Source organism: Corella eumyota, chromosome 2 (assembly GCF_963082875.1).
Source record: "Corella eumyota chromosome 2, kaCorEumy4.1, whole genome shotgun sequence".
Lineage (NCBI taxonomy): Eukaryota > Metazoa > Chordata > Ascidiacea > Phlebobranchia > Corellidae > Corella > Corella eumyota.
The window spans coordinates 20,309,853-20,333,959 of NC_137491.1; the positions used below are offsets into that span (position 1 = coordinate 20,309,853).

The following is a 24,107-nucleotide window of genomic DNA, read 5'->3' on the forward strand; positions in this document are numbered from 1 at the left end:
TTTAATTTACAGAATTAAATGTGTTTATTATATTTACACAAGTACAATAGTGATGTATTTATAAAAAAAAATTTAAGTTCAACAAATATAAAACATAAATTTACAAATGAAACTTATGTTAGAATAAGTATACAGTATAAAGTATTACAGATAATCAATATTAAGCAGCTAAAGAAATAAATCAGTTATTTATATATTTATAGCACTTAACATACTTATGTTAACTCATCTTTATAAATTATGACAATAAATCACTACAGTTTAAGTGTTTTATGTTTTTACAATCCTAAATTAAATCATTTTCTATGATTTATAACATGCCTTACTTATATCACATTTATACATTTTTTCCAAAATTTTTAAAATTTTTTTGTAATTTTTAGTTAGATTTTTTATGTTTTTAGTATAAGTTTATAGTATTGAGGGATTAAGGTTTATGTGTTACGAAACTAATAATACGAAGCTTAATGCAGGTTCAAGCCACTCTTACATAGGGTTAAGATGAGCTGGCTAATATAATGTCCTTTTAAATGAAATTTCCGAATAGCAACATTTTTACAGAATAAATTTTCAAGTTGAAATTTCCATTGATTTTTCAGAAAACTAGTTTTTAAATTCTTTTTTCTGATAAGGTATTGTACAAAATTGTGAATAAAATGGCCGTCAGACTTATGTAGTTAAAAAAGTATCAAAAAATAGGCAAAATTTTTTACATAATTGGGAGCTTGCAATACTCTTTAAGCTTAGTAGGCAACGGTAAACTATCCAAAATTTTAGCCCTGTTTTCGTATTCTTCGTTAGCGTCATTATCAATATCTTCAAAAATATGTCTGCGAATAACTTTACGACATATAGCAAGTAGAGGGGCAGGGCTTTCTTTAAGAGCCAAGACTTCGTAATCTCTGAATAAATATTCTTTATCGTCGTAAGGTACGTATAAACACTTGTGAGATCTGTGAACTTTCCCGGGCAATTGGATTTCTAAAACAGAATCAGGGTCCCCTCTCTAAAAGTATTAAAATGTTTAAGTTATTTTTTGAGGACAAAAATATGGTTAAGATTTAAAAAGGATACTTTTTTCACTGGTAACTTCTGTTTGCTTTTCCTGTTTTGAATCTTAGTGTTTCTAAAGAACTTCTTTGGGCAGAATGATCTACTCTGTAGACTGTAGTTGCTTACTAATAATATGCATTTATTATAACATTATTTTTGTTGATCTGTCAGAATTAATTGAAACTTAAACTGAATTGACGTACCCTGAGACAATGCAGACTGCTGACTTCATGATACAATTTTTCTTTTGTAGTTGTCTTTAAATGAATAAAAACTGTTTTTTCATAATGGACTGTACATTTCTTCTTCTTTGGAAATTACATTAAAACCCAGTGTTTTTTCCTTATACATCTATTGCAACAATGCAACAATATAATATAAACCCAGTTAATATTTCTTCGAACTTCTGAATTTTAAGTTGAACTTAACAGAAATTCTGAACTCGATAAATTATTAACTAAGTTTGCCAACAACCTTTTGTTAACCTTAGCACTATAAGAACAATAAACATTCCAAGCATCAAGGGCAAATTCTTTACAACTTATCATAAAATAAAAGTCAAGGCACTACGTGCCTTTAAAAAAGAACTTCTTTGAAATCAGAAAAACTAACTTCACTTATAAAACTGTATTGATTTTAGTAAATATTTAAAAAAAACTTTAAAAAAAAATATAAATCTATAATATCGCAAGTAATTGTGGGGTTATGCTGATGTCTACAAAACATTTCTTACAATATTTAAATGGTTTGTTTTAAAATTAATAAACTGTTACATAATTATTTCTATTTTTAAATTAACGCTGCACTTATTACTGCTTTTTTTAAACACTTTTACCTACATTTAATACTTAAAACTTTTGATACTGCATTTGTATTTACTAGAACTGATGATTTAATTATACCTTAATTAGCAGCTAACTGTTTCTTAGGTGATTTTTTAACCAATGTATTGAAAACATTAAAAAATTAAATTTTTAACTTCAAAAATAGTTTTAACTTACCCCCGTTACCAATGCCAACCTCCTTCCCCTCCAGGTCCTCCCATTTCTAACATCCACCGAGGTTCTTCCAACAAACAAGGGCTCCAGGTACGAGCAGTCGATTCCTCCAATCACTGAGTTTGCAGGCACGTTACCATAGTTACAGGGAAGCCAATGAATTGTGGATTGGTCGGTTGTGGTTAAAACTTCATAGTCCGTTGAACGTCGAACACCGGTCCCATAGGAAACCATCACACATCTGCAACAAAATGTTAACATATAAAATTATTAATTTTGTTGCTAAAATTTGTTGTCTGTGATTTATGCAGATTTTCACTTTAAATAAATTTTACAGAGGTTGGTTTTATGAAATTTATATTACTAAAACCTCTTTAAAGAAAAAAAACACTTTATAGATATATTTATTTAATTAGATTATTAAAAACTGCAAATCCCCCTTTTAACTTTTAAAAGTATATAATACATTTTAGACAAATCTAACAAATATTTATTCAAGTCTAAATTTAGACCTTTTACGGCAATAAATATGGCTGTAAACTATTTAAGTTAGTTTTACTGCAATAAAAACTATAAATCTAACAATAAAACAAACAGAATTTATCGTTAATTTAAAGTCATAACCAGTATTCATTTTTAACTTGCTTTTTTTTAAGCATAGCTACTCTTTATACAGTTTGCCCTACTTGTAGTAAATAAAAAGGTTAAAGTGACACTTAACTGCACTTGACATTTTAACATTTTATATTAAATAAACAATTATAGTCTATTAATTTTGAGCCACTTCTGAAAATAGTCCTGCCAGCTTTAAAGCTTCCAAATTTTTTAAACCTTAGTCGATTGCCTGCCTTACAGTTGGCATTTTAATTGTAATAATAGGGTTGCAACTCTCAACTAATATTTGCCTATGATAATTTACCCACACATCACAAATGTTTTATTTATTTTGTAGGCCTATATACTAGAGTTCCACATGTAAATGTACATATCGTCCAGAACTCTATTGCATATATATATAGATTTATAAACATTTTTAGAATTAAAGATATTTAAGTTTTACTTTCATTAGATTTGACATTTATGTGTTTATAACAAGAACAGTTTTAAAAACCTTGCGCTTGGAATTATCAGCCCTGGTGTAAGCTCGTTATGATTCTCGGGTAATCTCGTTCTTCCAATATACACCGTCTCCCCATCCAGGGTGCTTCCCCCTGGGACTGCCCCACTTGGTATTTCACCCCTTTCACCCTTGACCCATCTTATAGTTTGGGTGGGAACCTCGGTCAACGATCGAGAGGTGGTTATTTCTTCGTTGTGGATCACTGGTCTTTGACCGCGTCTCAAAATTCGAGCCATTTTAATCAACAACACTTTATATATATTTGATTTTATATCTAAAAAAGTAATTGTATTTGTTCATGATGTATAGTTGACCTTACATTCTCACATAAAGTAGTTTAAATTGGTTTACATTTACAGGTTTAAAGTGGCATATCCAAGTTTAAAATAATTCATGTTGATATATAGAATTTAAAAAAATACTTCAAATTGTAACTGTTTTTAGTTTATTATTATTATTATTTATTATTTTGGTTTTTCGCGCATTGATAAAAGTAAATAATAAATACGATATACAATTAATATTATAACAATGCGACGGGAAAAAATAACAAAATCAATTTAATGATTAAAACATGCCAAAAGTATTAATGTTTATACAAAGATTTTAAGTATGTTATGGCATGGTCACCAAACCCAGTTTACTAAAACAACATTTTTTAACCTTGAATATAATGACAATGTAATCTTTTAGCATATTGTTTGAAATTGTATATTAGTTAACAAATACAAAAGTCAACATAAGTCCTTAAGTCTTATTAACCGAACATTAAAATTTACGCATTTTTTAATTGAGAAAGATTACTTTTGACAGTCCAAAGTCCTATCACTTAAACAGTAAATTATTAACTAAGTAGACTTCATGGCATTTTGTAGTAATAATAAATACGTAAACTAATAAACTGACAAAGTTACTATTATATGCATAAACCTAAGTAACTCACAATATACTTAAAAATTATCATTCATAAAAAACTGTGTTTATCATTTAATTAGGCAATATTTAAAAAAACTTGTTTAACATTTACGTATAACTTTAACGCGTGAAAACATCTCACCTAACACCTAATGTCGAGCATGTCGTAAACAGCAAATTTCAATGTTTACAATTTTAGAGGTCTTGTTTATTTCAGTATAAAACTTTTTAACGAACGTAAATTAACTACGTATTAGCTGCAAAATATGTTAAGAGAGTACTAATTAACTATCAAAACAGGCAAATCTGTCAATACGTTTAAATAAAACGAATTTCACGTATATTTTGATATATTTTAGTAAATGGTGCCTAATTTTTGCAAATGCTAGTAAGCCTGGTGCTTTCAATAAACCTAAATAATACTGATAACACCGTTATAAGTTGGAGTTAGTTTAATTTTTCTAGTAATCATTAACAAATTCTAATAATTCCATCGTAACAAACAGCGTCGTCTGTTTGTTGTTGTTCTCGCTTTACAAACTAGAATGTCGTCAGACGATAACATTACCACTACTTTTTTATTGACCAATCACAGCGCACCAAAACATACGCCTCTTTTAGACGACATAGTAAAAACTTTTAAATCCAATTATTTTAAAAGTTTTTTTCCCTAAATATAATAACAAATTAAATTTAGTTATTATAAATAAATGTCATTAAATAGTTAATCGTAAATTTAAATGCAACCAGGCAGAATTGCATTTCGCTTTGATTTCTAATATTTTAACGGCCATTACTTGAAATTGCTGCAACAGCTAATTAAATGCTGACCCGTTATTTAATAGCTTTAGATACTGCCCTTAAGGATTTATTAATATATAATATAAATAAACAATAACATCTTATTTTGTTAACCCAATTAAGGCTACAATTTTAATTAATTGTCATTTAAATTACAATAATGTGCTAAATAAATAAAATAAAAAAAGAATACAAGTATTAGGAAAATACGATAAAAAAATACGTCTTCAAAAATGTATATAGCATAATATAAACGAAATCTTAATAAAACAGCTACTTTAATATCATGTTAAACATGTTTGCAAAATGATCAACTGTGCAATTTGATAACGATAAGTTATTTTAAATAGTAAGTGCATAAACTCCATAAAACATAAAAAACTAACAGAAAAAAATCAAAGTTTAAAACATGCACTACAAAAACATACTGTTTAAAATAAATGCAAATAAATGGGACTTTTAATAAAAATATAATAATGGAACTGTCATTATAAATAAAAAAAACAAGCTTTTAGGCGTTTGAATTATTCTAAAACATAAGTTAACTTAATGAGTACAATAAAAAAGAATAAAAAAAAGGTAACAGAAATAACATAAACCTATATTAAGAAAAAAAAAATAAGCTGTACTACAAAATTATTAAAAAAGGTTATTTGAAAGCTTCTAAAAATGGCTTCAACAGTATTTTAAATAACAAAGTCTTTTAATAAATGATAATTAACTGGTATTATACTTTGCATAGTAATTTAATTTAAACCTTAGGTCCAGTCACATTCCGGTTCCCAGATTAGCTCCGCATTGATCCGGGATCTTCCGGCATCCGTTGCCATTTTAATGAGTTTATCCTCAAAGTGCGAGCGAGGGTTTTCAGTCCAGTTTTTAGTAAAGTAGTAAGGATCAATTTCGACCTCTGTTACCCCTGAAATCGTGGTATCTGAGGCTTTGGGGACCATGGCGGAAAAGTAGGTTAGAGTTGGAAAATTAAGGTACGTTTTCTCCTCGGAATTAGGGTTGAAAAGTCGTGTTGGTGAGATGGTTAGAATACAACTAAAAAGTTCTAAAGTAGTTTTCCACGTTACATGGGGCTCCCGTAATGTAAGACGTCGTAACGAGGACGCATATTCCGAATTTTGCTCTGGTGTTAAGGATTCCAAAATGTCCAAGGTGTGTGAGCTAGTTAGATTACAATGGTCAACGCTTAATGTTTTTAACGTATGCTTTAGTTTGTTGACCACATTTAAAAAGAGGTCCCACAATACAGGTTGTCTTGCAAGGGATGCCTCGCGAACGACACGCAAAGCTTGCAGGGAAAAGGACTTTAAATCCCCGCTGTACTCCGATTCATTTTCGATCTTTTGTTCCGAAATCCAACCCAGGATGTCAGCAGTTATGCTTTCGTCAGCTAATTCCAGAGATCTTAATGTTGTTGGTAAATTAATTGATTTGTTATTATTTTTGTCAATGTTGTTGTTAAAACACATTCGAATTCCGCTGAATTCTAGGGATCGAATTTTAGGCCAACTGCTGATTATTTCTCCCCATAAAATAGAGGTCTATTAAAATTAAATTCAGGGTTATTTTAGATAAATACTGAAAACTGGCAAAGAACCCTTAAAAACAAGGTATAAAATATAAATTAGAAAAGCTATAAAAAAAGCAAACTTAAAACATAACAATTCCTATCTTTATTCCATCTATATTCTACATTTAACCTAGCTTCACAAACCAAAAGTAACACAAAGCTAATAAATGCACAAACTTAGCCAAAATATTAAATTTTTACTAAAGCCATTTAAGTACGAGTTAGTTGGTAAATTTACAAACCTCTTCTGCGCTAAAATGTACTGGTTGAAAATCGCAAGTTGCCAACGAAAACTCTTCAACGCCAGTTAGCACCCTTAAACTTTCTTTGGCATCTAACATTGACAACGGGTCAACGTGTTTAAAATGAAGTTGCCGGACTTCTGTTGGGCTTGAGAGGTTTCGAATAATGCTGGCCATGGTAGATGGAGTAACATCTTCAAATCTGTGAAAAAAATCGGGTTTACTACACTAACTAAAACTTATGAGGACAAAAAGTAAAAAATATGACTATGAGATTTTAAAGACATGCTTTCAAAAACTAAGGGCCAACCAAAATTTGTATTAATGGCCTCTAATATAGAAATAAGCAGACTAGTCCTGATTATACATACAATAAGTTGAAAAAATACTTAAAATTATTGTGAGTAAACTATGATTTACATGCAATAATAACGTCAAAAAGAACGCAATTTTGTAAAAAATTTGCTTTTGAGAAATTAATTTGCATATAACAATTTGCGGTAACGTTAGGAAATGTAAGTTTTGTTCAACTTTATAACCAGCACTTGATACTAAGAACCAACAAAAAAACAAAAACTTCAAATTTTAACCCAAAAAGTTTCCAATCTATAAATATACCTGATAGCTGAAAGATCGATTCTCAAACCATTCATCCTTGCCTTACGTAGAACTGTGAGAAGTACGTCAGAAAACCAGTCATGCATGGACCCCACCACAGCTACTTCAAGTTTTATGGTTACAACTTTTAAGTCACCTGATATAAAAATTATTCGATTCGTTAGAGCGTGTAATTGAATAAGTACAACATACCAAAACATTATTGCCTAGGATTTATAAATTAACTCAATAATTTAATCATAAAATCTATAAGTATATAATGAACTGTTTTCGGGGCGGGTATTTAGGCTTTATAAACCTTAAATTAGTTCAAAAGTTTCTTTAAATTAACTTAAAATTCATGATTTTGGGTTTTAAAACAAATATTTTCACATACCGTCTTCTTGTGTAGTTTGTTTTGATTGTGACGTCACATCCTCGGTTTCGCTCACCTTCTCTAGCGCCAATTTTAACGCTGTCAACGCCGCCCGGGTGCAGTGAATATTTCCTTTCCAGGTTCTCAGATCGAGAATAGTCGGGTAGTTTTTTACACCACGTCGGCGGTAGATTGACGTCATCACTTCGTTCAATTTGAATTCCTCCTGGTGGTGTTGTACGCTACAGGATGGACACCGTTGATAGTAAACCAACCCGTGCTCGTTACTGGTGCCTGACTCCACGTGGGATCGACACTCGCTCCTCGGGAAGGGAGGTTGACAAATATTGTGACATTTTAAAAATCCGTCTACAGCGTGCATCAGAATCCATTGGCGCATGCGCAGTGACAAACCAATCGGAAGATTCTCTTCCACTAGACACGCCGGTGAAAACCGATTTTTGCTCCATATCGTCATGACAACGTTGATGGAGTACCTTACCAGCGACATCATGCGGAAACGTTTATCACCGTCGTTCTGGTTTGATTCGTGTAAGGAGCAGTCACGTGAGTGTGTAGTCTCCGCCCAGCCTCGATTCCGGCAAGTTGTTTTACAATCAACTACCCTTCCTGAAAACGGAATCCCCCTTCGGTCGAGGGTCAAAATAAAAGCCTTCAAAATGGACATTACAATGTTCTGGGGCAATGAATTTTCAGCTATAAAACTGTATAATAGATTTTGGGTCTCGGTGACGTCATTTTCGTTGACCAGTCTGTAGGACATGGCCTTGGCCAACGACTCGCGGCAACAATTTACTAAACTTAAAATCATCTTAAATTTTTTATTATTATCTAAACAAGAAATGTTTAAGTTTAAAATTTAGTAAAAAATCCACACAGTTTACAATGCAAATATAGCTAAACATTTAGTAGAAAATACAGTTTATATAATATAATTTAAAGTAACGTTTATATATAATGTACTTCAAGTTTCATGTATATTTACACGAGTTTAAACGTTAACTATTTAACAGCCGCATATATAGGTACCATATAACAAATAACAAAGAATAAAATAGTCAGTGAATTTATCTTTGTTTAACTATAAAGATCAAGGAAAAAGGGCTTATAATTAAGCATAGGTATATTTTAATTTCTTAGAATAAAAACGACTTTTTTCTTATCTTGCAAAAATCGTTCAAACCTTTTTAGAATACTTGAAATACGACCACAAACATACATAGCACGCTTTATATGCCACAGCGCGGAAACGTTTGGTAAACAATGTTTATTTACATTTAACATAAGAGTAGCATGGTTTGAAGCATGCAGTAGTCAAGTACTTGTTAATAATATAAGTAATATTATTATAGGGTAAATATGCTATAAATTACTTTAAATAAAATTTCTAGCAAAATCAATTATAACTTTTGTAAATAAATACTAGCTAGACTATCACATCTTGTTGCTATATAACACTTACAGACAAATTCTATATCTTTATTGCCATTAATTTAAAATTGCTATGTAGTTTAAAATCTGTGATAATAACGTTTTAATAATTATTTGTGGCAAAGCAAAATTATGTAAGCTAATTTAAGAAATTTATTTTACTGCTTTTACTTTATATTAACACAAAAGAAATGAACTTCCTACAAATACTACACAGTCGACTAACCACCTAACAATTTAATATACAAAGGTATCGCAAAAAAACACTGAAATACATACTTTATTCAAATTGAATGTGAACAACTTTCTACCTGATATCAACCATAGCTCATACTTAGACTTGTTATTGGATATCGATAAAAGAGAGCCAATTGACGCGATTGCCTTTTTCTAAGCCGGGTATACGTCATTCTCTCTTTCTGCATAACATCTGCCCCACGTGACACAAATGTCCGGCTTATGACTAATAATTCGTGTCCATTTAATCGAATATTTTCTTAACACGAAAAAAATCGTGTACGTTATCTAATTCCTGTTATCTATTTAATTGGCTTCCGTTTTATGCGGTTCTAAGTATCGTGAAAAACGATTGCTTGCAATATGAATGCTTACAAAACAATGTTTGTTATTATTTAACGTATTTTTGCTGACTCAAAGTTGCTCAAAATAAATAAATCTTCCTTTCCTTACCGTATTTTTTAAAAATTGTCTACATTAATAAAAGTAATAGAAAGATATAGCACAACTATTACATTAATGCGACTGGAAAATTTGGATTGAATTAATTTAATGATTTAAAACATGCCATAACGATATTTTTTTCAAAAATTTTTTATAATGCATATTAGCAAGCTCACCAAACCGAATGTTTTTAGGCATTTAAAACTAATGTTTACTCAAAGATTTTAAAGTATATTATAGCATCTTATTTGCTAACTAACTAACTGTTCTTACTTACTTACTTACTAACTGGTACAATGACAGATAAACCACTTTCTTAAATACACAATGAACAGATTTTGTGTCATTTTTAACACAATACCTCGACCTCTTTTTACAAAAGTGACAACAAAAACTGTAAACAAATATGTTAAACTTTATTTGATCTATCTTGGTGTTTATTTGTGTAAGAAAAGGGATATTAAGCATAATATAAAAAACTCAGTTTGATAAATTGATGGATTTCCGCTAGTGTGAATTGTAAATAAATGTTTAAATAAATTTACAAGTATCTATATAAAATGATTAAGACATTTAATTCTATTTATGTGGTAATTCTATTGCTATTTTGTCATTTTATTTAACAATAAACTATACATATATCCCCTTTGTTATAGTGTGGCATATGTTAAATACACCATTCCAGCGTAAAATGAATTTTTAAACGCACTAACGACATTAATAATTTATTATTTCACCAAGAACCCATTGCAATACAAATAAACAGTTGAACAAAAGTCAACTTTTATAAAATAAACTCTTTATAATAATAACTATAAAATGTAGTTTGTGATATTATTCTATACTTCAACTATGCGTATAATGTGTTATTAATTTCGATGTTAATATACTTAAAACCGGATATCTTGTTAAGCTATTAATACTCTTGTCTAGGGAGATTATAATTAATCATTTTGTCACAAATATAATATTATTATTAACAGTTATTACGTTTAGTTCGATATCTAACACAATAATAAGCATTTAACGACACATTTTTTAACAAAGATAACTAATTTTGCTATGTATGTAACTTACAAACAAACTAACTGAATAAAATCGCCAACCAAAATCTTAATTTTATAGACCTTTGTCATGGCCCAAAGCAGAATTGCAGACAACTTGTCTTCTATATCACAATTAAGATATTAACTCACGGTAAGCTTATAATAACCCATTCCTTATTACTTAATTATAACTTGTATTTTGATATGACACTCTTGGCTGGTGTTTTATCTAATCTGTTTAAATTAACACGATACTGGTATGTATAGGTGTATTACTTATATAAATTTGCAGGGGGAGTTTTATTAATAATATTGCCGACATTTATTAAAACTATCAAAAAAAAAAAGCATTAACAGATTACAACACATATTCCTATCTTAAATTTTTTATTTGTCGTTGTCTTAATTGTTGTTTTTTTTTAAATACTATGGCACTAACCTGTTCAGTCATACTACTACTGTTTCTTTGCAGGCGATAATTTATTTATAATATTTTAAACATTCGAAAAACTGCATCAAAAAAAATAATTTATTTAAACAACACAATTTTTTGTCCCAAATTTTCCAATGTGTCCTTGCCCTAATGTCTTAATTTTTATACAGTTCATTAACAACTGAATCCTTATTCTATTAGTTAACTAATGGTAACGAAATATTGCTAATACACACCAAACTAGTAGAATCGTACCAATATTAGTATTTATAGCTAGGCTTACAATAAACTTTCAAAACGCCCCTAATTTTATTCATAAATTATTTTTTACAACAATAACTGGGTCTATGACGTCATCAACCAATCCGATTCCATTGTTTCGTGTCGTTAATTCTCTAGCGAACAATCGTTCTAATGACAAATCGCCATTATTCGAGATCGTTAAAACAGATGTTTTTTTTTGGTTGTCCTATGTAAAATTTATGACGTCACAATAACCAAATTAACAGTTTTTTGACCAAAATCTAGAACTTCAAGAATCAATAAAATATTTAAAAAAAAGTTTAATTAAATGTTTTTCTTTAAAAAATAAAGTTTTAAAAATAATTTTTGTGTCTAGTGAAAAACGAAAAATTCATGTTTTTATTTTCTTAATTTTTTAAAGCCTTGATTAAATGAAAAAACATTTCACCAAATTTTAAACGAATAAAATAGAAACAAAAAATTAAATTGAATTATAAAAAGAATTTGAATATAAAGAAAAAAAATAACGGTTTAAAATATAGACAGAGTATTTAAAAATGCTAAAATATTAAAAATAATTTTGTAAAATACATGTTTTATATTTCTTAATATACTTTTAAAAAGTTCAGTTTACAGATATATATTCGAACCCGGAAGTTCACACGCTATTTCCGGAATCGTGGGAATTTTTTAAAATTTAAAAATAATAATTAAAATTCAGCAAAAAATATTCTCTGCAAATATAAAACAGAAAAAAACAAGCATTGCCATCGCAAAACATTATCAATTATTAAAATGATTTTTTATCAAAAATGTTTAGAGCAAAAATTTGCAAACAGTTTGGTAGTACTAATAAAATTTTTAGTTATTGCACAGCCGTAATATACAACCAAGAAATTAATGTTTAGTATGTAAATCTACAAATATTAAAGCTTAGTCGAATTTATAGCCCCAAGAAATAAATAAAACTGCCATTTGTGGTGCGCAAATAGATAATCACGAGCAAATATTAGATAAAGAGTGGCAACCATATTACAATTAAAATCAAGACCCTAGCACAGGCAATCAACTAGTTTTAATAGAAAGTAATCGTGGAACGAGATTAAAATTTTATCCAATTAACCCTGAATATTATTTTTTGTATTTTTATGATGAAAAAAGCAAAAGCAGCTTACAAAAAATAATTATGATTTATTTACAAACTTGTACCATGTTGAGAGTATGACGTCATTAACTTAAAATATGACGTCATAATATAATCTCCAAATACGTCAGCATTGTGAAATATTAAAACTAGTTTTATTCTTATGGTTAACATTTCTTTTATGACGTAATAATGACATAAACCAAGATCAAACAACAAGTTCATCCAAGGAGAACAGTGACGTAATTAACCTAAAACAATGAACTAAGTTATGACGTCAAAAAATCCAAATAAACTCAATTGGACGAAAATAAAAAGTCATGATTTTGCCAACAAAAAACATGACGTCATAAATGTAGTGACGTCATGCTGCATTAGCCAAGTGACGTCACAAATAATCAGTACAGTGTCGCCGCGACCTGTTACAACGTTTGGACGTGTAAGTCATATAACGTCACAATAACGTGCTAAAGCAGTGACGTCAAATAACGTGTTGGAGAAATGACGTCACAATAACGTGTTTAAACAGTGACGTCTCAATAACATGTTGAATCAGTGACGTCAAATAACGTGTTGGAGAAATGACGTCACAATAACGTGTTGGAGCAGTAACGTCACAATAACATGTTGGAGCAGTGACGTCACAATCATTTATTAAGCTGACGATGATGCAGACGATCCAGCATGAGAAAGGGGATTCCCGGAGTTTGATTTAGGGTCTTGGTCCCCACCAGAAAGTTTTTCCATCAAGAATTGATCAATCGGGGTGTTGCCGATCAACTTGAAGAAAAACAAATGTTCGAGGCACTTGAGGCCGATAGAGCGCAGTGCAGGAAGACGAAGAAGGAGTTTGGCAAATCTTCCGGGTTGCTCCGGGTACTTGGACTTACAATAAACCTCCAGGGAGGCGTAGACTTTTTCCCGTAAGCTCTCGATGTGGAGAGAGTCCGATAAATCCTTCGCATCTGAAAAATAAAAATGATGAATTTAAAATGTTGAAAATCTAAAGTAAAATGTAAAAATTTAAAATGTGAAGACTCTGAAAAATAAAATGCATAAAAAAAATTGATAAAAGTTAGAAAAACAACTATATAAACTTTAAAAATTAAAAAATACAATAAGTATTTTAATTCAAAAATTGCTTTGCAAATTAAGTGATATCTTTCAAATAATAAATTTAAATTTTGAAAAGGTAAAACGTTAGAAAAGAAAATTGAAAACGGATTAAAATAAATAGGTCAATTTTAAATATGATTTACAACATATTAAAATTACATAAACTTTTCAACCCTATCTTTATTATTCCCTTGGTGGACACTCACAGCTGGGTTAATAAATAAATAAGATCTTTTTAATGTGGTATAATTAGACAAGTTGAACACTAAGTATACATTATGTAAAAATATGCATATGATATTTAAACATTAAATTTTTTTTTATATGGTGAAGTTTTTGTAGAAGTAAAAGAGGGTGAAAAAAGGGTAAAAAAACAAATGGTAAAATATGCTATTTCTATTAGAAATACTAACCTAATATTTTACGAATAAAAAATATTTCAATACCTTTCAATTACTTTAAATTAAGATTAATGGGGGGTTTAAATAAGGGGCAAGTTTCTATGTAAGTCACATAAACAGGGCAGGGGTCAAAAATAAATGTTTAAAAGTTGTACTTTGTAAAAAAACAATTTTAAAGCTAGTTCAGTATTTTTTTTAATAAAAGTTTTACAATGTTTACAAATCACTTCAATTTTAGATTAATGTTAGTATAATTTTTATGTGAATCTTTTATAAAAAGAAGGATTTAAAAAACAAATGTCTAAAAGTGGTGTTTATAAAAATACATTTCCATACGTAAGTCAAATTTTTACTTAATTTAAACCCAAAACTAACCTGGATTAAACAAAACAATCGCTCTCAAACATCCCAACTCTGTTCTATCCATATTCATGTCTCTCATCTTTGCAATCAATTCTGTCAGAACACGGTCAAATATCGCTCCCACTCCGGCAGAATGAGCACTCTGACGGAAAACTCGAAGACCGGAAGCTAATATGATTCCGTCAGGTATTTCTATGCTGCGATGACTGAATGATGCAATTAACAGTTCATTCCAACCTTGAAAAATAAAATTTTTCAATTAAATTTGTTGAAAAATACAAGCCAATGGTCTGCACTACAAACAGCATTTTAATTGTTGTAATATGGTTGCAACTCTAAACCAATAATTGCCAGTGAAAAGTTACCCTTTCACAAATGACAGTTTTACTTTTTTTGCAAGGTTATACATATATATACCGCCACATATATTTACCGTCTGATAAGTTCAATTATATATAAACTTGATTTATTTTAAAAGCTTTTTGACTTTGATTTTTGTGACTATAAAATCCCAAAACAAAATTAAAGTCATATTAAATTACATTATTAGCATATAAGACTTAAAAAACCGAATAAAGAATTTGAACGAAAACCACGCAACGAAATTAGTTACCTTTAAGCCATTCTCAAACCCACAAATGTTTTTATAATATAAAAATAAAATCCACAACATCGCTAATTTAAATATAAGTAAAAATTTGAACTTCCAAAACCACATACAAAAAATTAATTACTTGTTTATAATAAGATTCTGGATCACTTGTCTTTTATGGTTCTCAGAAAAAAACCTAACATCTTAAGGTACAAAAAAAGATTAGCAGAGACAGAAAGTACTACTGAGAATTAGGTAAGGCCGTAAGATATATAGGAGAGAATTAAGTAAGACGATAAAGTACAAAAATAATTAACAAGGATTGAAGAGTACAAGAAAAACTTTGCATGAACCTTGAAGTAGAAAAAAAATAGATAAGACCGTAAAGTTTGTGAGAGAATTAGCAAAAACTGCAAAGTATGGCAGTTTTTATGAGAACCGTTAACTATACAGGGAAAAAATAGATAGCACTGTACAGTACAAAATCAGCAAAGTACAAGAGTGTTTATGGGAACTGTAAAGTACAAGTGATCCAAGATTCTAAAGTCAGCCATTCTATATAGCATATACAAGTTAAATTAAAACTTGTAAAATAACAGAATATATTCTCACCTGCTCTTAGTAAAGTGACTTGGTCATCCAGAGGCAGGGATGAAAAATGAGGAACTTTTTTAGCCCATCCAACTAATGTAAACAACTGGTGATCTGCTGATCGGCAAATTCCTGCTTCTGTGTCCAGAGGCTACAAGAAAAAAATTATAATAATTGCAAAAAATTAAAATTTTAAAATTTTAAAAAAAATTCCAAATTTAAAATTAAACTAATTTACATTTTTATTAAAGACAATTAAAACCAAAATTGTGAAATGATAAGTTAAACTATATTTTATAAGTTAATATATAAATTTATACATAAAATATAAAGTTTTTGGGTTTAACTGTGGTAAAAACTAAACTTATTTCAACCTCAGATACAAGATATTACTCATTTTAATTAATAAATCTTGGGTGGTATTGTTTAAAATTATGACGTAATAATTAAAACGATGTACCTAAAATTACTGTCGCTTAGCATAAACTTATTATTTAAATTCTTTAAAAAAAATTAATAAAATATTAAGTTTAAATGCCTTAAAATAAATTATGGTTCAAAACATATTAATATTGTCATAATTATAAATCTAATATTACAGTGTCTTAAAAGCTGTAAATTTCAAGTTTCAATAACTCTTGTTTTTCTAAATTAAAATTTCTAAAATCTTAGTATATTGTTTATCATGATATAGTGATGTAAGGAAATATTTTTTTAGGCACTTAAATAAAAAAAAAAGTTTTAAATTTAAAATTTTTTTTAAAAATGTTAAATTCTTACTGGTGGTTGCAGGTCAGGTTTGATATCTGACACAAGTTCAGCTTCCAGTATTTTATCCACTGGCATGTCATCATTTGCTCCTGTTAAGTCCCCGACTCCTTCATCTTGATCCTTGTTCTTCTGCCGCTCTTCCTGGACAGCTGGATGAAAAATAAAAAATGTTTTCACAAAAAAAAATTAAAATTAATTTTTTTTTTGTATTTTTTTAATAAATTTTGGTACATAGGGTCTTAGGTATAGACATTGGCATACTGATGTTGCCAGCCAAAAAAAAATTGGTTTTACGATAAAATAAATTAAAAAAAGTTAATTTTTGATTAATTTTTTGTACATAAAGTCTTAGGTTTGAGACTAGGCATAACCAAACTATAAACCCTTTAGCCAGTGTCAAGTAGATTTAACATACATTTAACTACAAAAAAAATAGATATATACAAAATTTGTCGTTTATGGGCCATTATCAACTAAGAACTTGGTAAAAAAGTTAATGCCTAAGTAACATATTTAACTTACCCTCTTTCTTCATCCCCATAGCGATACACTTCTGATATCTACAATATTGACATCTATTTCGTTGCCTCTTGTCAATCACACAATCCTTTTCATCTCTGCAAGTGTATGTGAGATATTTGCGAACCGTTCTCTTGAAAAAACCTGAAAATTTAATGCAATATATTTACCTGTAATTGATAATTATATATAGGCTAGGCTACCAGTGTTATTATTTAATAAAATAAATATTTAATTATAATTAACATTTTTTTTTATAATAAGGTTTTTATTAAATAGTCTATTTTAACTTTAGGAAAGCTTCTTTCAATGACCCTTTTCATTAAAATTCCTAAATGAGCTTTTATTGTTTATTTTTCCATTATGTACAAGCATAAACAAAAACTTTATATTAAAAGCTTCCTTTCATTTTTAATTGTTGTTTCGTTAAAAAAAAAATTCATTTATAATTTGTATGGTGCTAATTACTTATTATTATTGCTCAAAATTTTAACTAGAAGGCTGCAGTTCTACTTTGTTGCAATAGAAATTTCCGCTTTAGTAAAGCAATTACTTGTGCACTAACACACAAAAATAAAAATCTTAATATAGCACTTAACATAAAACATTTTTCAAATTAAACCTTAAAAAGATTTTTATAACACTTGCTTACCCCAAAATGTATCAAATTTCGTAATTAAGTTTTTAGACTTATGTCTTGTGGTAATATTATGACAAAACAGTGATCTAGTGATTGGTAAAATTATGACAGAACAGTGATGGAATAATTACCTTTACATCCCTCACAACTGTACACTCCATAATGCTTTCCTGAAGCTCTATCTCCGCACACAGCACAAATATGTTTCGACATCGTGTTAGTAACCCCACTGATCGAGAATGGGTTGTTTGCATGATTTTCGGTCGAGGACAACTGTGGGTACTGTAGGGGAAGCCCTGCGTTGTTGTTGCTAGTAAGGGGAACCCCCATTTCCTGCTTGACAGTGATGTTGCCGTAGCGAAGTGGAATATCTGGGGAAAAAAATTGTCGTTTGTTCAAAAATTGTCGTTTGGAAAAAAAAAATTGGCAAAAATTGTCGTTTGTTTAAAAATTGTTCATAGATATCAGAATTTACCCAACTAAACAAAAATGTTTTGGTACTGTTTAAAGCACTTGGTATCAATAAATTTAAACAAACCTTCTGAACAATTTTGTTTTTATTAAGTTTAAATACGATCAACAATTAAAAAAAAACACATCCTAAGAATTTGGATGTATATTTGAAATATTTCGTTTCATTACATAAGCAAGAAATAGGCACAAGACAATAACAACTTGTTTTAAAAATTCTATGAGCTACATCCACATATAATATATTTTTACCCATAGTAAAAACTCTTAATGAATTTTATCAAAAAACAACTAACTTTGATGGGCACCTGAACTACTGTCAGGAATTTGTTGGTTGTTTGAGATCGGGGAAAGGTGACCATTTCCACTATTCTGTTGCTAAGTAAAAGATAATATTTAACATTACTTCAATAAATATATGTACTTAATCTTACACAATTGGTTATTCATGTAAAAGTTTGGCAGGACAGCCTTTTTTAACTTACAGCCACTTGAACAATTTATAATTTGCAAAAAAAAGGAGTATATATAAATATTGTTGTTTTTAAGCATTTTATACAAATTTTATATTTAAAATACACTTATGTTTAAAAAAGATTAAATACAACAAAAAATTTACTGATAATGCAGCTCTTTCATTTAAATTCATTGTAGTTGGTAACTGATTAGAGGCAGAAGTTGACATTAACGAAGCTGCAGCTATATCTGCAGCACTCACCATTTGTTGAGGTAACCTTACTAACCCTTGTTGTGGCCCCATCATATAAGGGTGAGAAGGGTGCATTCCCCGCAACCCTATGAGGGGTAAATGACCCGCAGGCATGCCCTGCATGGGATTCGATTGGGTAAACATGGATGGCATTGTTGTTGGGGAAGTTGATGACAATCTACTTGTTGGAAGTGACATTTTTGTTGACTTCTTGACCTTTTTTTGTAAAGTTGCAAATTTTAATAAAAATTACCAACTCTGAAAACTAAAAAATAAATTAAACACTGTAAAAACTATTAAATATATATATATTGATTTACAGACATTGTATTTTTTTATGGATGCAGCTAACCTATACACAGACATTCAAAAATCAGAGAATTATTATATTGTTACATGCCATTAATTTAAAGAACGCTAAACAATTTTTATTAAAATAATATCAAACAGAAAAAACACGTAATTTTTGGCAAATTTAGACGTTTTATCTGTGAATATTTACTTTTATTTGAATTTTATCGGGTTATCTAACATATAAAACTTACTAGCAACTTAAATATAGTTTAATATATTGTTTAAACTGTCTTTTCGGAAGTAAACTGCCTGAGCACGAGCAGCAAATAAATAAAATTAAAACAGAGCAAACGAAAATAAAAAATTAAGAAGATGACAAAAACTGTTATGGTTGTGACTGAAGTATGACCTCGCTGTTTTGTGAGCAAAAGTCGTACTCAATAGAAAGTATTTAATTTATTTAAAAATATATAATTTAACGTTTTTTATTTACTTTTATTATTTACATACAAAAATTATACAATAAAAAATAAAACTTAATTATTGATAACATACCAGCCAGGTGGTAAATTAGACATAACTTTTGGTTTCATATGTAAGGTACTGGGTTTAATCCCTGCTGCTTACACGCGATAATGTCCTAAGTAATGCCCACTAGACTATGTAAACTCCTGCTGAGCTAAAAGGCATATACACATGTGACATTTATAATTAATAATATCCCAAACTGCCAACTCCAGACTAGGTTTAGGGTAACAAATGTTCGTCTATGTCGATCTTCCCAAATTAAGGATAACTAAATACAAAAAAAACACCAGCCTAATGAAATTATTATTTTTTATTAACAAAAATACAAAACACAATAAAAAAATACAACACAATCTATTTGTACATTATCTTTCTCTTCGATCAGGTTTATTTTCTCTAGGTGAATAATATGTAGCTTTTGATTCAAGCAATGTTGTATCAGTATATGAACCCAGAAACCTGAAAAATTGAAACATTTTTTAAGATTTTTGATTACAGAAATAAAATTCCACACGATGAAATTTTTTTGCATTCATATGCAATAAAACCTTATGGATCATATAATTGTATATAAGTATATATTTAACCAGCAGCGTGGTGTAGTGGTAAGATAATCTATAATATCCCAAACTACCACAGGCAACTTAAGACTGGGTAGGAGTAACTGATGTTACTCTATGTTTAAGTCGCGCATTGGACTTTACCACATCGAGGATAAAGATATACACAAAAAAAAAAATTTAAATAAACACATTTTAAAATATTAAAATATCTCACATAAAACAAGTGATAATTTTATTACTTTTTAAAACAAATTAACATTGAAAATAAACATAAATAAAATACCTTGCTGAAAGTTCTGGATCAAGAAGTTTAACACAGACATCTTTGTTGATGTAAGCCTCCTTTATGACATCATCATTAACTTTACAAACACAATGAAACTTTCCACCATAATCAATAAACAAACTATTGTCTATCATCTGTAATAAAACAAGTTTAATATCACTGATTTAAAAAACCTAACAGTGGAACCACATAATTAGGCAAAATTTTACAATTAGCCTCTGTCACAAGATGTATATCTTTGGCAGGATGGTATATTATTTAATTACTAAACAGCCCACTAAAGAAATAGTACCAGCAGGCCTTTCTAAAAGACATCGTATTAATTTGGCTAAGATCTCCTAGTATCAGTTTGATATAATCGTTTAGAATGTTATACTACTAAGCTGTAAAGTCAGGTTCTTACCTGGACAATTTTGCCTTTAAGCAAAGTACTTTCCACCCCTCCAATACCTAGTTGTACATAAGCTGAGTTTCGAAACATTGTTGCAAAAGATTCTGTTTTTGTTACCTTGAAAAGTGCCATTAAAATTTTGCCATTAATTACCATTAAAAATTTTATATTTGATGCAAAAAATTTTTTTGAAGGGATTAATTGATTTCTGTTTGGCAAGTTTTGTGTTTTATATATTATATACTTGATATTATAAACCCTAACAAATACAACAAAAAAATTCTGTGAATATACAAAAAAAAATCTGTAGTATTATTCTTATTAGGCACATTTTAAGTTTGTTTTTTTAATAAATTGTTCTAACTAATGTTACATACCTCAGTGGTGTTTGCATCACTGCGAATTGGAGATAAACATATATTAGAAGTTGACTGATAAAGTGGGCTACGATTTCTTAAGGGTAATAGTTTGTAACAATTATTTGTCAAAATTGTTTTTAAGATCATATTTAAATATTTGTACAGAGTTTTTGTGTGATAAAAATATGAGGTTTATAATAAAATACAAATTGTTGATTTGTTTTTTTCCTGGTAGTCAGGCACTTTAGTTTTGTCAGGAACTAGAATTTCTGTATTTCCGTACGATGAATATCTAAAAAGTGTTAAAACAAAATAGTTGTTTTACATTAAAAAAATTAAAACTATATTATATAAATATAAAGTTTGAGTAAGGGGTTTAACTAACATAAAATCTGAAAAAATTAAAATGTCTAAAAATTATTTGCAAACTGTATAATAAACAATAAAGAAAACATTGTTATTTATAAGTCTGTAGTAAGTTAAAATAGCAAAGTATTAAGATTGCCCTTTTAAAGTCAGTTAGTCTGTTAATAGCAAGAATATTTTTATTAAAAATTCTTTATTTACTTTGTTGATCTTGTTAATTGTAGATAGTTTTTAGGTTCAATTTGACTTTGTGATTTAAGTTGATTTTGTTGCCAAATTAAATATGAGGTATCCTAAAAAATATAGAAGCATATCACAAAAAAACATAAGCATGTAGTCATTAAATCAATTTGCTAACTACCAGACTATGTTGTATGTTAGTGTAAAATGACAGAACAAAAACATTATATATAAACTGGCAGCGTGGTGTAGTGGTAAGAACACTTGCTACATCGCCATGGGGACAGGGGTTCAATTATAATCTATAATATCCCAAACTGCCACAGGCAACTCGAGACTGGGTCGAAGAAACCGATGTTATCATTAGGTCGCGGATTCGACCTTTCCACATTGCGGATAAAGATATATACAAAAAAAAAGTTTTATGACTGATTGGCAGATTGGTGACCATTTCATAATATGTAATATAGTTAAGATCTTTGTGTAAACATTAATAGGTATGGTATGTTTTAAATCGATAAAATTGATTTTGTCATTTTTTTGTTGCAATATTGTAACTGTCAACAATCCAGTCTGGAAAGTAGGGCAGTTTTCGACGATATCTCGTGCTAGGCGTACACGCGTGATTTACGTTAGCGTGTTTTAGGTGTCAGTACTGTGCGTGCACATTTTTTTAAGACACCAGGCCTGCAAAACGCTAATTCCAGGCGTGCACTTTTTTTTATAAAAAAAATCTCGTGCGTGCACGCTGCCCTACTTTCCAGACTGGTCAACAATGCACGAAAAAAAAAGGGAAAAGAAAAAGACTAAAAAAATGTCAGATTTACAATTACAAAAAATGTTTTTTAACAGTTTAAACTTACCTTGTATCGATTGTTAATAAACTTTAATTCACTGGCAGTGATTTCGCTTTCTATTTCTTTATTGGAATTTGTCATAAATTTAATTGTTTGGGTTAATTTTATAAAGCACCTTAATGCTTTCAAATAAACGTGATTACAAACAAAGCAATAACTTTTTCTAAAACGAAAAAGAGTGTTTACCCATCCAGTGTTCCCAAGTTATAATAATTTTATTAAAAAAATTCTGAAATAAAAAAAAAACTATAAAAGCTGGCATTTTGGAGTATTTATACAATACCAACTTTTTAGTTATTTACAACATAAACATCAAAGAATGTTTATTTTTATACGAACTAGTCCTCGTAAATTACCGAAAAAATAACTTTGATTTGCTTATAAAAAGTAGGTAATAGCGATTTAACGAGATTGTAAATTTACTCAGGTTAACTATCTCGTGCGTCCTTGCTATGATATTAACGACATTATTAAGTTTGCCTTATACTAATAGCACTGGACATAGGGCAGTAGCATATGATTAAGTCCGAAACCAATGTTAAAAGTCTGGTTAGACACAGTTTAAAGTTTATTGGCAGATTAATTAAGTAATTTAATTGTTTCAGTAAGTATTTTTTAAATAAGAACAACTTTTCAACAGATTTGTTTATACAGTTTCACAGATAAAGAAAAATCGATATAAAAATGGTTTACTTTTGATAAAAAAACTTACAGTAGAAAACAATATGCCAAATTACGTCATGACCAATACTGCAACGTCATTTACATTAATTACTAGCGTCACAATCAACTCTTTGGCGATTTATGCGTTAATGTTTTCAAAAGAAATTTTCAGGATTCCAAAATCAGAAAAATCCCTTCTATTATCGTTAGCCTTGACTGGAATTTTGTCTTCCTTTTTCGGGTCCATGTCAACGTTTATTGGAAGTCCAAATTATCAAGAAAGTTTATCGTCCAAGGTATAAATAAATAAGTATAACGAACTAATGCTGGCCACAAAGCCAAAAATTAAAACATTCATGAGATTTTGGTCGTTATCCATTTTTTAGTTAATATATATAGTTATCCTCAATGTGAAAGGAAGGCTTCACGACCTAAACATAGAGTTGCATCAGTTTTTCCAACTCCAGTAACGCATTAGCAGTTTGTGATATTATACAATATAAATGCGCTATATTAAACTGCTGATTAAGTATTGGCTAAGCAGGAGTTTATACCGTTTATAACGCCTTACTGAAGGGCGTTGGAGCCTAAAATTGTGGGGATTGAACCGAGAACCTCATGTAGTAAAGCCAAGTACAGCTTAAACTACAGTCTCAATTGGGGGATTTTCTTAAAAAGTACTGAGTAGACGACTAGTACGAGTTTAACTTAACGTTTTTTGTTACTGATGAATTTTGTTCAATTTAATACTAGGAACTCTTTCC

The 24,107-nt window shown here is 29.3% G+C and overlaps 4 protein-coding genes across 5 annotated transcripts; all 4 read right to left on the reverse strand.

Annotated features, from left to right (window-relative positions):
• Positions 1–3,437, reverse strand: LOC145742999 (pfs47 receptor-like). 2 transcript variants are annotated; one of them, XM_082560852.1, is made up of 3 exons: positions 3,163–3,437; positions 2,064–2,292; positions 1–1,006 (listed from the first exon to the last, which is right to left on the reverse strand). In XM_082560852.1, exons 1-3 carry the CDS (start codon positions 3,405–3,407, stop codon positions 710–712), a joined length of 771 nt encoding a protein of 256 aa, XP_082416978.1. In that variant the 5' UTR covers positions 3,408–3,437; the 3' UTR covers positions 1–709. The 2 variants fall into 2 exon arrangements, with proteins under 2 accessions (XP_082416978.1, XP_082416977.1); XM_082560851.1 differs by having other exon boundaries at positions 2,055–2,292.
• Positions 3,438–5,035: 1,598 nt separating this feature from the next.
• Positions 5,036–8,522, reverse strand: LOC145743379 (uncharacterized). The gene is made up of 4 exons (XM_082561325.1): positions 7,706–8,522; positions 7,330–7,465; positions 6,712–6,913; positions 5,036–6,440 (listed from the first exon to the last, which is right to left on the reverse strand). Exons 1-4 carry the CDS (start codon positions 8,514–8,516, stop codon positions 5,646–5,648), a joined length of 1,944 nt encoding a protein of 647 aa, XP_082417451.1. The 5' UTR covers positions 8,517–8,522; the 3' UTR covers positions 5,036–5,645.
• A 3,388-nt stretch (positions 8,523–11,910) lies between these two features.
• On the reverse strand, positions 11,911–19,116 carry LOC145743380 (retinoic acid receptor RXR-alpha-B-like). Its single transcript, XM_082561326.1, has 8 exons — positions 18,767–19,116; positions 18,444–18,525; positions 17,808–18,047; positions 17,040–17,180; positions 16,527–16,666; positions 15,768–15,897; positions 14,576–14,800; positions 11,911–13,648 (listed from the first exon to the last, which is right to left on the reverse strand). Exons 1-8 carry the CDS (start codon positions 19,052–19,054, stop codon positions 13,338–13,340), a joined length of 1,557 nt encoding a protein of 518 aa, XP_082417452.1. The 5' UTR covers positions 19,055–19,116; the 3' UTR covers positions 11,911–13,337.
• Positions 19,117–19,973: 857 nt separating this feature from the next.
• Positions 19,974–22,825, reverse strand: LOC145743382 (small ribosomal subunit protein bS1m-like). The gene is made up of 6 exons (XM_082561328.1): positions 22,687–22,825; positions 21,845–21,936; positions 21,296–21,569; positions 20,931–21,035; positions 20,525–20,661; positions 19,974–20,137 (listed from the first exon to the last, which is right to left on the reverse strand). Exons 3-6 carry the CDS (start codon positions 21,422–21,424, stop codon positions 20,044–20,046), a joined length of 465 nt encoding a protein of 154 aa, XP_082417454.1. The 5' UTR covers positions 21,425–21,569; positions 21,845–21,936; positions 22,687–22,825; the 3' UTR covers positions 19,974–20,043.
• Between the last annotated feature and the right edge of the window lie 1,282 nt (positions 22,826–24,107).